We start from the raw sequence: 16,459 nt of genomic DNA, 5'->3' as shown, positions 1-16,459 counted from the left end.
TAGGCCTAATTGAAGCTCAGTACCCATGCAGCTGGCATAGTTTTCCTACCGAGGACGCTACGATGACCGTTCACGATGGTAAAACAGGTCATAGGACATCATGTCTATTAGTTGGTGGGCTTTATGAGAGTATCGGATCGTTATTACTACAAATCAACAAGACTTGGACCAAACATAATCCTGGCAGTAAAGTTATACTACATCATGAAGGTATTAGAAACCGCATTTATGTAGAAGGAGACGATCACCTATCTATCGTCTTTAGAGGAAAACTGGCTGCTATGCTGGGTTTCGATACAGGTGTCAAACTACATGCCCATAAATCGTATGCAGCATATGCCCCCCATCCCACCGATATTCACGGGGGGTGTTACAACATGTTCATATATAGCGACATTGTCGACCATCAGCTGGTCGGAGATAGTTATGTACCCCTGCTAAGGAGTATTAATATAACCGACACCAGCAGGAGACACTGCATTCACATGTTCGACAAGCCGCATTACGTACACGTAGCCCGAGACCCTCTTGGAGATATTGAAATCGATCTAAAGTCTGACCAGAATACAAATATAAAATTCACATACGGCAAAGTGATACTCAAGCTGCATTTTAGACCTGTAAAACAGTAGCATTCATAGCCCCATCTATAGGGATGAGGGGGTATAGACCGCCTTACGACGAGAACAAATATGTTCAGTATTATTTAAACCAAGCAGGGAGTGGGCTACCTGGCTATGAGGGTAGCAGCACACAATATGGTGCTGGCATCGGAGGGATGTTCCGTAGCCTCTTTAGAATGGCTATTCCGTTATTTAGGCGAGGGGTTAGTATAGCAAAGCCTCATCTGAAGACTGCTGCTAAACATATTATAGGCGACGTTATGACCAACATAGCCCATGCTGCATCTACGCCCAAACAGCAGGGGGCAGGCATGAGGGTATATGCCCGAAGAGCAACAAAGTATCCGCCTATAGGATGTGGGCGTACCCGTGCACCAGCACGTCGTCGTAAACAGAATAAAAGATTGGCATCCATCAAAAAGAGAGCCAAACCTAAAAGGATCAGGAAGGGGGCAGCCCGTCGTTTTAGAGGGACGGCTAACGATATATTCATCTAGTATAGCAGGAGGGTTGAATAACAATGGCGTTGCTACATAACATGTCAGACGAGTGCATTAAGAGCGAACTGGATCTCTTCTCCCTGCCTATGACGCAGACATCGATAGAAAAAAGTACATATATTGAAATACCCCCGCTATCAGCGCTAACAGATGGTGGCCCCATAGAGTTCTTTGTATCGGCCAGTAGCGAAGACTATATGGATCTAAACAATACGTATTTACACCTGAGGATCAAGATTACTAATCCTGATGGAACAGACTTGGCGCCGGCGGCACCCGTTGGACTGATTAACTATCCAGGATGCACGTTATTCTCCCAAGTAGATATTACTCTGGGTGATAGGCTTATCACCCAGTCGTCAAACACCTATCCGTACAGAGGCATAATAGAATGCCTGCTTAACTATGGAAACGGAACATTAGACACCCAATTTGGTTGTGGTCTATTCCAGAAAGACACACACGGACATATGGACGAGATTCTTCCTGGAGGTCTCAATCTAGGCTTAACGACAAGGAGTGAATATACGGGGCGAAGTCGTATAGCGGAGCTGATATCCCCTATACACGTCGATATGTTTTTTCAGGAGAAACTGATGATTAACGGAGTTGATCTCCGTATGAGATTCATTAGAGCAAAAAATGATTTCTGTCTCATGTCCGATGGTGCTGTGGAATACCGTGTCTCTATAGTGTCTGCAAATGTTTTCATTAAAAAGGTATCGGTAGCACCAGGCGTCAAGCTGGCACATGCCCGTGCGTTAAACCAGGCTAACGTTAAATACCCTGTTGATAGGGTATGTCTAAAGAATGTATCCATCGCAGCGGGCAGCCGTATATGCACACAGGATAATCTATTTCTAGGACAAATACCCAAGATGGTTATTATAGGTTTTGTGAATAACGAAGCATTCACAGGGAGCTATGCCAGGAATCCTTTCAGATTCCAACATTTCGGCATTGAGTTCTTATCCCTATATTGCGACGGTCAAGCATACCCCTCTAAGCCCTTTCAGCCTGACTTTAGAAATGGCCTCTATACTCGAGAATATTTCCAGCTCATTCAGGCTACAGGTCGTCAGCTCAAAGATAGAGAAATAGCTATTAACCATAAGGAATTCGGGGACGGGTATGCATTATTTTGTTTCAACCTTGAGGCAGATGAGGGCTGTGGGCAACATGTATCGCTAGTCAGAACAGGGAATGTGAGGCTAGAGGCACGATTCAGAGCAGCACTGGCTACAACGGTCAATTTGATATGTTATGCAGTTTATGATTCTGTTATAGAAATATCAAATAGACGGCAGGTGCTGTTGGACTATTACTAAAAAGTCGGTGCGATATGAATACTATAGAGCTAACAGCAGTGTGTCAGAAAATGGCCCACAAGGCATATTTTCTCGGCGCGTTACCGTGTAATCACCTACCCCGGGAAATTCATCAGAGACCTGTAATGATGGTGGTCAACACCGAACCTTCGCATATGGCCGGTGCACATTGGCTAGCCATCTATATTACAGATGAGAAACAGGGGTACTTTTTCGACTCCTACGGTAACCCTCCCTCATACTCTGAGTTTCCTGAGACCATACAGCGTTTTCTCGATCAGCACTGTATAGATGTTGTTCATTCTACACAACAGGTCCAGGATCCGTCAAGTACAGCATGTGGGCATCATTGTGTTTTTTTCTTGTTTAATATGCAAAAAGGGGTATCCTATCATAAGTTTTTGAAAATGTATGGGGATAATTTACCCCGTAACGATGAAAAGGTTTATGACTTTGTTAACCGTGTACAACCTAATGTCTGTAATGAACATGATATGACGTGTGTGCAGTCATGTGTATGCGGATGTAACATGTAACACGTGTTGTTATGTTTGTTTTCTGTATTGATAATAAAAAATACAATATTTTGATTACATTTTAGTCGTACTGTTTTCTTTTATTTTTTTTTACGGATAAAACATACATTTAGATACATGATTTAAAATGGTAACCACCCGGCCATATGCATTCCAGGGGAAGTATTAGATGACAATGGCTGCTTGCGTTTCCTCCTTTTATCAGACGAGACAGGGACGGAGGCCATCGCATTGTCGTCCGTAGTGACGGGACTATGCTTATACATGTTTACAGTTTGTCTGAGCTGCTTATTAGGGATAGACGATAGTGGTATATTGTTACTGGCTAAAGATTTCAGAAATACATTCCAGCCCTGTGGTCTGACAGATTCGACAACATGGTAAGGGGCGGTAACATTCTTTAACAAATCAAACATATGGGACCCCTTAATAGTTTCGCCTCGTAATATGATCTCCCCCTTGTCCGTCCATGAAACATTTTTAGATTTCTTTAAAGAGTCCAGGATATGTCTGGTATTGCTCTTGCTTCTGACGGGTATATGTTTCATTATATCCTTATAAATATGATCGCCGGTGCCATCATCGTCATCAACACCATGCCGGGCCGACATAGGCGTATGAACTGGGTCCCCCTCAGCAAGTGACAGAGTTAATTCTCCGTGTTCGCGTTGCCCTTGTTTTATCATGGATAGATAACGCTGTAGGACCGCTCCGTACCTGGCCGCTTTTTCATATAGGTCTGTATCGGGAGTGTTCAACACCATCGCAATGGCCTTATCCAGCTCATTTTCAGCAGTCTGTCTAACAGAATCCCTGGGTTGGGTATGCTTTAAGGCATCGAGTTGATGTTGAGGAACTAGATACATCTTGTGCGTATGATCCATTATAATCACCCGCCTCTTGAGAACAGGCTTGTAAACAACGGTATGGCCACAGACAGTAGGGGTAGAAGAAATCCACCAGTCTGATTGATTAGTCTTTTCTTTCTAGATATTAGTACATTTTTATTGGCGAGTATTCTGAGGTCCTTCTTTCGTCTACGCAATTTCGTATGCTGGCGTGGAGTCAGAGGTATTTTGCCCTGTAAAATGTTCAAGGCTATTTCACACAGCGAGTTGATAAAGTCGGCGTTGGCTGTCCTGAGGATAACTTTACGCTGAGCCGGAGGGGCGCTATATAGCTGCTTAAGACGCTCACGGTTTCTACTTATACGTGAGGACATGGTCTTTTGGGCTAATCACTTTGACTCTCTGAGTGTATACAACATGTCGGTCTGACAATATATCTGTTCTAAGTCTCATGTTGTCCGGGGTCATGGCTTTAAAGTCTACAAGCAGATAGCCGTAAGGCATGTCGGTAGCGTCGTTGAAGGCTTCTAGAAAATATTTTGTCTTGCATGGAAACATCTGTTTGGCTATCAACATAATCTGATATTTGTCACGAGGGTTCTTAAACAAAACCATGTAATTGGTATTTAGACTAATTGTACGGCTGGTTTTACCCTGCATAAATAAATTCTGAACCAGATACATACAGCTGAGATTACGATGGTGTACATATTTGGTAAAAACGTACTGAACCTCTATATTATTGCATGCATCGTTCATCAAGTCGTCAATAATGAGCAGATTTCTAGTATGGACTGGTAAGATTGCATCATCACATAGAGATTTGGGGATCCCTTCTACAAAGTGAATGTTCCTTATTTTAAGCAAATCATCATATATGGGCTGCCAGCATGAGTAAACATATACTATATTTTCAATCTTTTCTGAGAATAACCGATCCATATTTTCAATGACTGTTTTGACAAAGTAGGTTTTGCCGCTGTTTGAAGGTCCCGATACTACCATGCTGAACGGGTGTTGAAGTCTAGGGTCGAACGTTGTGTGTACAGCAGCCATCTCTGCGGTCTGCGTGCACCCCCTCTGATGGACGGATGTATTGTGACCATAGAACCGTGAAACATTTGACAGTTAACATTCTTTATTAACACCGACATGATTATTAGCACAGTCATTCATCATTAATACATGATGCATAAAAAAAAAAATAAAAAAAAATGATTAAAATAAAAAAAAAGATGAAAGAAGAGAACATGGATCATTTGAAAACAATAAAAACAAAATAGCTAATAGCATGAACATGAAACAATTCTTAACACAATATGCATACCCCCCTCAAAAAATATAAAATGAATAAAAACATGGATCATTTGAAAACAATAAAAACAAAATAGCTAATAGCATGAACATGAAACAATTCTTAACACAATATGCATACCCCCCTCAAAAAATATAAAATGAATAAAAACATGGATCATTTGAAAACAATATGTAAAAAGAAGAAGAAGAAAAAACATGGATCATGTGAAAAAGAGAAAAAAAACAATAAACAAAATGGTTAATAGCCGTAAGGAAGCGTGGTGTAGTCGGGGAAGACCCTGCGTTTGTTGTAAACCACCCTAAGCCGTTTAACTACCGTAGCATTTTTAAGCAGAAACCTAGTCTTATCTCGCCGGATGGTATCTACGGTGGTGGTGATGTCGAGGGTTTGAGGCCGATGGTTGACAAAATCATCCAATAGACATTTCAGGGTCTGCTGGGTGACCACTTCAGCATTTGCTGCATTTAAAGTCACCCCTTTGCTTTTGACGACAGACTTGTGGGCACGGGTGTGGTATGCATAGCTTTTAGGACCTGTTGAGACATATTCGCTAATGTAATCCTCCTGCTCGGTACCATACAGATCACCATCATTTAGCTCGTCGGTCAAGTCGCCCAGATAAGGGCCTAAAGGGGGTACCCAGTCACCCTCCTTAGAAACAAAAATGATGCTGTCTGTGTCACAATAGAGGACACGTTCCTGTAGTTTGTCTAGAAGATCGTAGAGCATGAGCCTGGCATGGGCGGTGGTTACAGCCCCCACAATCACGTTGACATCCCGTGCCCTCGCGAGACGTGCATCTACATGTTTCCATTGTACAAGGGCTACTTCATCAGAGATAAAGCAAAAGTGGCTAATGTGATAGCTATCGCTAAACATGAGCTGAGTGAACCTTTCAGGGTCAGAAATTAGCTCACACGTGGGTAGGTCTGGGCGTAGTGAAAAGCGACCCCACAGACTGTTTAGAATCAACTTGTTGCAATTACGCATGGCCTTGTTCACACACATGTTGTTGTGATCCAACTGTATACCCTCCTTTGCCAGATAGTTTTGCACATACGCTCGCTGTTTCTCCGCAGTGTCCACTGTGCTGGGGTATCCTGAAGCCTCCTGTTTACGCTTGAGAAACGTTTTGACATACCCTTTAAACAGAGTCTCTGACCGTTCGGGGTAGTGCCACACCTCATGCATTTGGATTAACACGTAACCCATTTCGACCGCTTTTTGTAGCTCAAAAGTCACCCAGGTGCCTGTCAGAGCCCGTTCATCGTTGCTGTGATGACACGCGTCTGTCTGATTGAGCTCAGTGGCACATGTACCACAGAGGGGAAACATCAGCTTTCCATGACACCTATAGGGGAGCACAGGATGGTAAAGACCTCTGGGGGGCAACACGGTGCATTTGATGATGCCGAAATACCCATCCAAAGGACCAAAATTCCTGAAAATGATCTGGGGGTGCTCTACAGGATAAGGACAGCGGGCCTGTACTGTGGGGTAGAGAGAGGTAAAGTCATAGTAGCGTATTTTCTCACCGGGCACGGCCTTGTGATACATTTTGATGGCGTTGGTGCGACCCCCATAGAGAGAGTCGCGAGGATCAATCCTAGGTTGTATTTTCAGAGTAGCCAAGAATGCCTGCACTGCAGCATTGGTCTTTTTCAGACGGTGCCACTCACACTCCCACATGACCACAACTCTTAAACCATGATCTCTTTTGAGAGCCTCGACTTTGAGGTGAAACTGCACCCACAATTCGCCATAGGTCTTCCTGAGGACAGGGTTCTGGTGGCCAGCGTTGTAGCACTGTTCACACCCATGATAAAAGCATCCTGCAAATTCATAGGCTGTGTTTATAGACGGTGCATGTCCGTCTAGGAAGAATGGTCCATATTTAGCCTCTCCATGGTTGAGAGCATGCCGAATCTCCATGTTATTGGAGTGGGATAGATATTCAAGCCACTGGATGGATGCGCATGAGAACGACTTTTGCTTTTTCTGATAGACACCCTCGTAGGTCAGTGCCAGGACGTTTTTCTTCAAGAACGACTTTTTGAAGGTGGCCATGCACGCCGAAGCCAGAGTGGCATAGGACAAGGGGTCTATAGTGGCACACTCTATGAAATTTTCCCTGTAGATCCTACACGCCTTGTATAGGATCCTCACGTCGTTGACACAGTAGAGACGCAGCTGTTTCTGAAAGTCAAATTTTTTGTGTCGCACAGATCTGTACCAAATAGCGAAATCTGTCTTTTGATCGCTAGTCATGGAATCATATCCATAATATGAGATCTCAGGGTAGGCACCGACATAAGACTCGTTGGCCCGTGTGTTGAATTTATGAGGAAAATAACCTTTTAACATATCATCAAAATCCAACGCCGCCGGTGCATTAGCCAATCGCATGGGCAAGAAGCTAAACGAGTCGACCCATCTCTGATGGTAGGCGTCATCACGCATCAAAATGACTCTGCTACCCTTCATGACTAAAGTGGGTTTAATACCCTGCTTGGTCATGTAATCCAGGACGATATAGTTATCAAAGCCCGACGCGTTGTGTGCCACAAATGTATACAACGTATACTCCCCTCTTCTGTAGCGTTTCACAAACTCGCTTACACAACCTAGACCTGTAGCATACCATTCTATGCCTTCAGACGTTGTAGCTGCCACACAGTTTGCTTCGTGACGACCATCATGCATGCGCGTTTCGAAATCATAGTATATGTATTTATTAGGCGGAACGTCGACATCAGAGTCATCCGATGGACCCCCGCGACCACCCCCGCGTTTCTTTTTCTTTTTCTTGTCGTACGGCTGGATATAGCAATCATGTACTCCATCATCGGGCAACGGCTCCCCACAGTTACGACACTTTGCATCGCTGCATACGTGACCATTATCGTCACCTTCCTCATCCTCCTCCTCCTCCTCCTCCCCCACCCCCTTCTTCTTCTTCTTCTTCTTCTTCTTCGATATGATATACTGTCTACAACAACGATCGCAGTATTTGAGCTTTTCACAAGGTATCATGTCATGTTTGGCAGAATGCTTCTTGTGTGTGTTGTAGCAGACCAGCGAGCGGCATATACGACTACAGTCCTTGCACTTTATCGTACGACCTGATAGTCTATCGCACACTGTCAGACACACATTGCAATGGATCGGGCATTTGTGTAATAGAATTCCCTCATGGGCCTTGTAGCAATATTCACACACATATCCCGTACCAAAGAATGCCGTTCTGTTCTCTATGCAATGATAGTGGCTATCATGGAGGTACAGCCATACTGTTTTAGGATGCTGGGCTGTATGTGTCTGGAACATCTCCAGCTTCCTGAATGTGTCATTATGATGAAATATCAGGATTTTAACATCTAGATGTCTCTCAAATTTGGAAACATCCGAGAAACCCACAGAGTGATCCGGGTCAAACCCCAGATCACTGTGTAATTTGCGAGCCGCCTCCAAATTAGTCTCTTCGGACGCTGTGTCACCCCCGGTTACCCCTTCATGCAGAAAATGTGTCATGCATAGTGAGAAACACAAATTGTTATGAGTATTACTCGGGGTGTAGAGACTTAGCTTCTTCTTGTGTATGATTTCATCATAGGGAATGTTTTTTAACTTCAAACGTGCCCCACCCCGTTTGTTGTGGACCCCTGTGACCACCAGCTCTAGCACATCATCCGTCAGACCTGTGTCGTTGCTCTGTATGACTTGGCTAATATGCTCCATAAACAAATCCTCATTGTAATCGTCACCCGTTACGAGCACAGCCTGTACATCAGAGGCCAATGAAGGACCTCTCAGCACCACGTTTAAGACACTACCATCGGCTGCACTTTGCGAGCAGCTTGTTATGGCATCTGACAGTCTCTCCCTGATCAAATCAGGGACCTCCTGTAAATTTGCAAGGGATATACTTCTCAGGTCAATGGACTGTCTAACCTCAAAGCCGTTAAACCGGGGAAATAATCTGGTATGCAACTCGCCATTATCTTCCCCCGTTACAGCAGACACCTGTGTACCATCATAAGCAGCACCATCACCAGCACCTCCATCCCCCACACCGCTACCGTCACCACTGTCATCATCGTCAACAACAGCATCGCCATCATCGTCAACAACAGCATCGCCATCACCGCCACCACCGCCACCCCCCACGCCACCACCACCGCCACCACCACCGACCTGTATATTCGACTCTATAGGGACCCCTGCCACAGCCGGGGGGTCCTGAAAACCCTCGCCAATCCCTTCATCACGTTGCGACCCATGCAATACATCGATCTGTGTGGATATGTATAGACTCTCTTGTGCACTATCCAACCATCCCCGGACAGCGTTAAGTACATCTTGCGTGTTTGACCCCACATACACCACACCCCTCGACTCTATAGGGACCCCTGCCGCGGCCGGGGGGTCCTGAAAACCCGCGCCAACCCCTTCATCACGTTGCGACCCCTGCAATACATCGATCTGTGTGGATATGTATAGACTCTCTTGTGCACTATCCAACCGCCCCCCGACAGCGTTAAGTACATCTCGTGTGTTTCCCCCCGAATACAACACACCCCTTGTGTCTAAATCTCCTGGTGCCTCTAGCCCCACCACGTCATCTAGACATGGTTCGTTCGAAACATTTATCTGTGCTGCCTGATATAGAGCATTAGCCATGCTACGACCCCGTGCATCAGCTGCAATTAACACCCGTCTAGTTCTATCTACGCCAACACATATTTCCCGCCTGTCTAAACAACCTTCTGCATACATGCCCCCACCCACCACATGGCCTATGCCCGACAAATGAGACGTATCGCCGGTTGCGTCATACCGCATTGTCATCTCTTCAAGTTCTAAATCCATAATGCTACCCCCACTATCAGATCTACGCCGTCTCTTGGGATTACCGTCTATAGATTTGAATTTCCTTTTTCTAGGGCTAATGGCGTTATGCATGGTGTACGGCTATAGTTTTTTTTTTTAATGCCGATAGAAAATAAAATAAAATATATATATATATATATAAAAATTATATTTAAAAAAAAAAAAAAAACGTTAATTAGTCAGGTATTAAATGAAAAAAAAGTTTTATTACATGCAGTTTAAAACAAAAAAAAAATACCCTCTCCACAAGATAAAAGAAAAAACAAAAACACAAATCAAATAATAGCATTCAACGAGAGCTTTGCTACTGTGTCACTCATCACAGACATCTCGGTACACAATGCCCTATAGGCATCCAGGTTAGCTTTGCAAGTAGATTCCATTAACCATAATTTTCGAGCGGTTTTAGAAGCTCTTAACGCCTCTACTGAGCTAATTTTCGCTATGCCCTGCGTGTTGCCTCGCACAGCTACCGCGGCCGCAAAATGCTTACGTTGAAGGTCCACAATTGCAAGTCCATTACTGGTTTCAGTGTTTGGGGATTTAGCAATCATCCGATCACGCGCATTTTCGAGCCTGATAGCGCTGAAGGACTGCTTCGTCTGCTCTTCGAGAGCCTGATATCTACTGTCACCACGTTTAATCTGACGATCAATGGCTGAGGAGTTTACAGCCACCGTTGCAGTTAACACGGCTAATTTATCAGCAAATTCTTTACGCCATTTAGCATCTTGCGGCACAGCCCAGTATTCACCATCAGCAATTGCGGGACCGGCTGGTAGCCGCAGCACCGCTACCTCATGAGCGATGGGACTCACGATACACGGAGAGTCGCAGATAGGGGCTTGAATGGCGTGTAGGGATCCAGATGCAGGGCCTGCAGGCTGGTGGTGTTGTACAGGCTCTGCACTGGTGGTAGCCTCTACGGATGTAGCTGGAGAGTCGACCCACAGAGCTGGAGTGAAGTCGCTATGTTCCAGCAGCGATGAATTCCAGGACGCGTCCAGGATGTCGTCAAGACCAGGCCAATCATTGACGGTCAGCCCTGCTGGTGGCGCACACTGGGGATCTCCATAGACTATTTGTAATAGAAAAAAGAAAAGAAATCAGTATCAATCCCGTCATGATCATTGCACTCTATAGAATATACACATGCTTTTTTTTTCATTTAATTTCCTACCGTGTTGTATAGTCCCATCCGGTTGCACGGCGACTGTCTCTGTAGGCGCCGCCGACACACGCACCTCCACGTCCGCAATCACTTGGTGGTTGGAATCAGTCCATGCCGCTCCATGTGGCGCGATTTGCGGATTTATAACGGCCTGAATAACATGGGTAAAATTCTCCGGAGCTAGACCGCCGTGGGTGGCGTCCTTGCGGGCCTTTTTATAAGGAATTTGTAGCTGTTCTATGGCCTGCGGTGAGCAGGGTATAGCCCCGCCTATTCCCGCCGATCTTTTCAAATTCTTCTTCTTGGCCAGTCGATTTGTTCCGGAGGGGCGCTGAATGACATTGGCCTCGATAGGTACTAAACGTGGATCAAAAAACAAAATACAAGAGTATTCAGGGGATAGGTTTGGTTGTTTTAGATGTTAAATTAATATATAATTTATTTTGGTAATACACCTATAGATATATTAATGGCGGACGTATTAACAACTTACCAAAACTACCGCTTGTCAGCACATTAGTCTGGTCTGCTAGAATCGGTCTGTTGAGCCGAATATCCTGCAAATCTGTTACACATTGGGAAAACACAAATTTAATCTTTGTTCTACATGAATATACCATAACTAATAATAATAATGATAGAGAGAGTGTTATGGAACTATATATTACACGCTGCTATAAAAACAAAACAAACATACTTCCACGTGGACCCTGCTGCTGTTTCACGCTCTCGCCTCCGGCACCGCAATTCGCTGTGAAGTAATCGCTGCTTCGGTCAGATATAAACAGCTGATTCACATAGACATAGTCATAATATAATCATGATACACACATACGAATACTTACAGTCAGTCGGCATAGTTGTGCAGGACGGATCGATGTTTTTTTTTTTTTCTTCCAGCTGCTGCGACGCGTTTACTAACTTAGAATAGTGTGGCTAACGTCTGGGTCGGAGGTCGTACGCTCCCGTATCACGGGACCCCGTATATTTATGCCTGAAAGACGCCCTATCTACATCATTCGCACCTAAGCCCCCGACGTCATAGACGCCTGTCCAATAGGTACTGGACCCACGCACACGTAGGTCCTACAGGCCTACGCCCACTCAACGCATCATAGACAGACCTTATACTAATGGTAAAATAAAGTTGATCCAAATACGGATGAAAAATTACTAAACTATCTTAATAGTATCATGATATCACCTAATATATTGTCAATGTGAACCAAAGTCGGTTTTCGTAATATAGTGGGATAGAATATAAAAAGCACATTATTACGTCTCTCACACACACACACACACACACACACACACACACACACACACACACACACACACACACACACACACACACACACACACACACACACACACACACACACACACACACACACACACACACACACATCAAATCACTCTGTATAGTACCAGGGAGCCATCAAACAGCCTGTGTCTTCCATAGACAGCTCCCCCATAATCAACATGGAGCCGGGGGGTGCCATGGTCGTCAGACATATGTGTAACAATAGAGGCGTTGCTTCTCCACAGACATTAAGGCACCGAATTATACAACCCCTCATTGTTCAAAGGCATTGAATTACACTTTTATCCTACACTATGTACAAACACATCTGTTATAAGAATTGTATCATATAATACTACTGCTGTCCACATATTGTTAATAGAATCATAGCCCATGAAACATCTGTTGACACACTCTCTCACACACACACACACACACACACACACACACACACACACACACACACACACACACACACACACACACACACACACACAGCTATCCTTCCAACAACACGGTGATCTTCCTGTTAACACCCCTACAGTTCAGCCGATTCGACTACGCATATCCCTAGCACACCCCACACACACACACACACACACACATATACATACACACACACACACACACACACACACACACACACACACACACACACACACACACACAGCTATCCTTCCAACAACACGGTGATCTTCCTGTTAACACCCCTACAGTTCAGCCGATTCGACTACGCATATCCCTAGCACACCCCACACACACACACACACACACACACACACACACACACACACACACACACACACACACACACACACACACACACACACACACACACACACACACACACACACACACACATATACATACACACCCACACACACACACACACACACACATACACACACACACACACACACACACACACACACACACGCACACGCACACGCACACGCACACACACACACACATATACATACACACACACACACACACACACACACACACACACACACACACACACACACACATACATACACACACACACACACACACACACACACACACACACACACACACACACACACACACACATATACATATACACACACACACACACACACACACACACACACACACACACACACACACACACACACACACACACACACACACACACACACATATATACATACACGCCCACACACCCACATACACTAATCACACCTCTGTCTATACAGATCCCGCACCCCAGCGACCCCTGCAGGTTCACCACTGGCATTACACCTGTCATCCCTACACAAGGGATTTTATGACCCGTCATAAATCATAAACAGGAAGTGGCTCTTGTGAATAGGGATACCCCCCTCCACCCCCACCCTCCCCAACCGGAAGTGCGTTCAGATCGGAATGGACCCAAACAGTACATAATATCAACTACTGACACCTCATCGACATCAGCGGCTCAAAACCAAACACACACTATTCTATAAGTGTTTACCTGTGTGGAGCAGAGAGCACCGTTCCAACACTCCATCATCATTCCAGCGGCGTACAGCGCACACGTCGGGCGCGTTGCCTCGCTGCCTCAATGTCAAAAGAGCAAACGGTGCGTAATTCCGCAAAGTTCATTAAGGTGTAACATAATTGACAGCGCAAATTGCCTCGGATTGCCTGAGCCGCGGCGCGTCTCTAAGAGGCGGCGGCGGCGGCGGCAGGCGAAGACGAGCTAATTATCGCGCCGCTCGTCTCGGGGCGCAGAACGCCACGCACACACACACCCGACGGACGGCTCTGCACCACGATGCACGGCGCACGGCTCGTCTCACTGGGGCAGCAGTGCCTGTTGTGCGTGTGGGAGTGGGTGTTTATGAATGCACCAAAATGATGTAGATCCTATAAATACAGAAAATAAACCAAAGAGAAGTGCCAAGGACCCCCCCCCCCCCCCCCACAGCCATTATTCCATATGGGAGATGCATACTGAAATAGGACAGGAGGATCACACACACACACACACACACACACACACACACACACACACACACACACACACACACACACACAATGTCTCCACGTCAAATATAACCCCGAGACTGAGTACGTGATACGATTCACAAGTCCCGTTAAAGAACGTTCCGGAAACCAAACTCAGAGATCTCTTTCTTCCTGACGGCTCCAAACAAAGTAGAAGAGGAAGAGCAGAGAGAGGAGGAGGAGGAGCCCAGGGAGCGGCCGTTGAGATGAAAGACAGCCGACCGAGGCCCAGCGAGACACGGGAGACAAACAGCCGGGGAAGGGAACAAGGTCCTGCTGCTCACGGAAAGAACAGAAATTCATCCCTCCGAGTTTATCTTGACATTGAGGTATGGAGACATCCAAAGCGTTTCCTGCTCTTCATCACCCACCCACCCACCCACCCACCCACACACATCCCCCCCCCCCCCACACACACCCACCCACCCACACACACCCCCCCCACACACACACACACCCCCCCCACCCACACACACACAGATTTTCTCTTGCAAAAGTAACAACGTAATCGTACCACGACCCCGGCAGCAGCATCCCTCCCTCCCTCCCCTCCCCCCCCCCCCCCCCCCCCCCCCCCCCCCCCCCCCCCCCCCCCAGACCTCCGGCCGGTGGTCTGGGTGGGGGCACGTGGGGGCACGCGGGGGCCTGCAGCCGCCAGCCGTCCAGCCCCGATACGGTCCAACAGCGGAGGGCTAACGGGGTAACAGCAGCCGAGGTACATCTGAATCCACTAACGAGTTGGTTAGGCCGAGCCTCAGCCTGTTAGGACGATGCAGGAGGCATCGACCCCCCCCCCCCCCCCCCCCCCCCCCCGGAGTGAGGCTGATCCCCGCTAGCCGCTGGTCGGCACGTCTCTCTCTCTCTCTCCCTCTCTCTCTCTCTGAGAGAGTCATTATCTGGGGCTGCAGAGCTTCGGCACGCGTCCTTGATTACATCAATCAACTCCGCACACACACACACGCACACACACACACACACACACACACGGGCACACAGCAGGAGACACAGCATGCCTGGATCAAGCCCCAATAAAAAGCTTACTTAAATAGTCCTATGGCTGTTGACCCCTCATTCTAACCTGAGTATGCGTGTGTGTGTGCGTGCGTGCGTGGATGAACTGGAGTGGAGAGGGAGGGAGGGGTGGCTCTCTCACCCGGAGCCAGCGCTGCCTACGACGCCGTCACCGCTGGCTGGGGAGGCGGGAGCATGGTTACCGTGGGAGACGGGGATGACGAGGGGCGGTGTTCCCAGTGTGGAGGAGAGGGCAGCTCGGGCTGACATGAAGGGTCGTCTGCCGCCGCAGATAGGGCGGAGCAACGAGCCTGTCTCATCAGCTCTCCCAGCTCAATGGAACCAGCGCCTTCGCCACCTGTTTACAAACGCCCCCGCTCGAACCGACCACGCTTTCAATGTTTTAATGAGATTTGGGGGCGGGGGATCGTGGATTGTGTGTTTGTACGTGAGGGGGGGGGGGGGTTGGATAGCTGGAGTTTTATAGAGAGAAAGGAATAAGAAAAAGGTGTTTCGGAAATACTCTAATTATCCTGAGTTTGTGTGTCTGTTGTGTTTTCTGAACACCAACCCTATTCACTCATCATGGTAAATGGCCTGCCTTTATGCAGCGCTTTCCTACCCAGTGGCCTCTCAAAGCGCTTTACAATATTGGCTAACATGTCGCCCCTATCATGGTCAAAGTGCTTCGCCACCCTGGTAAGTGTCGATCCATCCCTCGCCCCTCTTTATAACGCTAAGATACCGGGCACTGTAACTCATCACAATGGAGACACAGGAGCCTCCTAACCTCAGATACCTCCACCCTGTGTCTGCGATGAGGGGGGGGGGGGGGGGGGGTCTGGATGTCTGGTATCTAATCAGCTTCCTCATTTACATCACAGAGTAAACCGG

The 16,459-nt window shown here is 46.7% G+C and overlaps 2 protein-coding genes across 3 annotated transcripts in view; both read right to left on the bottom strand.

Moving 5' to 3' along the window:
- The window catches only part of LOC115555080 (phosphatidylinositol 3-kinase regulatory subunit alpha), a 90,387-nt gene that overhangs the window by 68,194 nt on the left and 5,734 nt on the right, over nt 1–16,459 (bottom strand). The gene's annotated exons all lie outside the window — the stretch shown is intronic.
- Nucleotides 10,221–13,370, bottom strand: LOC115555453 (uncharacterized). Of its 2 annotated transcripts, none has more exons than XM_030372315.1 (5): nt 12,060–13,370; nt 11,912–11,965; nt 11,708–11,779; nt 11,224–11,571; nt 10,221–11,121 (listed from the first exon to the last, which is right to left on the bottom strand). In XM_030372315.1, exons 1-5 carry the CDS (start codon nt 12,070–12,072, stop codon nt 10,319–10,321), a joined length of 1,290 nt encoding a protein of 429 aa, XP_030228175.1. In that variant the 5' UTR covers nt 12,073–13,370; the 3' UTR covers nt 10,221–10,318. The 2 variants fall into 2 exon arrangements, 1 of the variants encoding a protein (XP_030228175.1); XR_003978873.1 differs by having other exon boundaries at nt 10,244–11,121; nt 11,912–11,979.

The sequence above is a fragment of the Gadus morhua genome, chromosome 12, assembly GCF_902167405.1.
Source record: "Gadus morhua chromosome 12, gadMor3.0, whole genome shotgun sequence".
NCBI classification, from domain to species: Eukaryota; Metazoa; Chordata; class Actinopteri; order Gadiformes; family Gadidae; genus Gadus; species Gadus morhua.
Note: the sequence above shows the minus strand (reverse complement) of the source record. Positions and strands in the feature narration are given on the sequence as shown.

Coding starts and splice junctions, on each gene's coding strand:
- LOC115555453 (XM_030372315.1), bottom strand. Junction 11,780..11,911: donor GCAGCAGGGTCCACGTGGAA/GTATGTTTGTTT, acceptor AATGTGTAACAG/ATTTGCAGGATATTCGGCTC. Junction 11,122..11,223: donor GGATGGGACTATACAACACG/GTAGGAAATTAA, acceptor TATTACAAATAG/TCTATGGAGATCCCCAGTGT.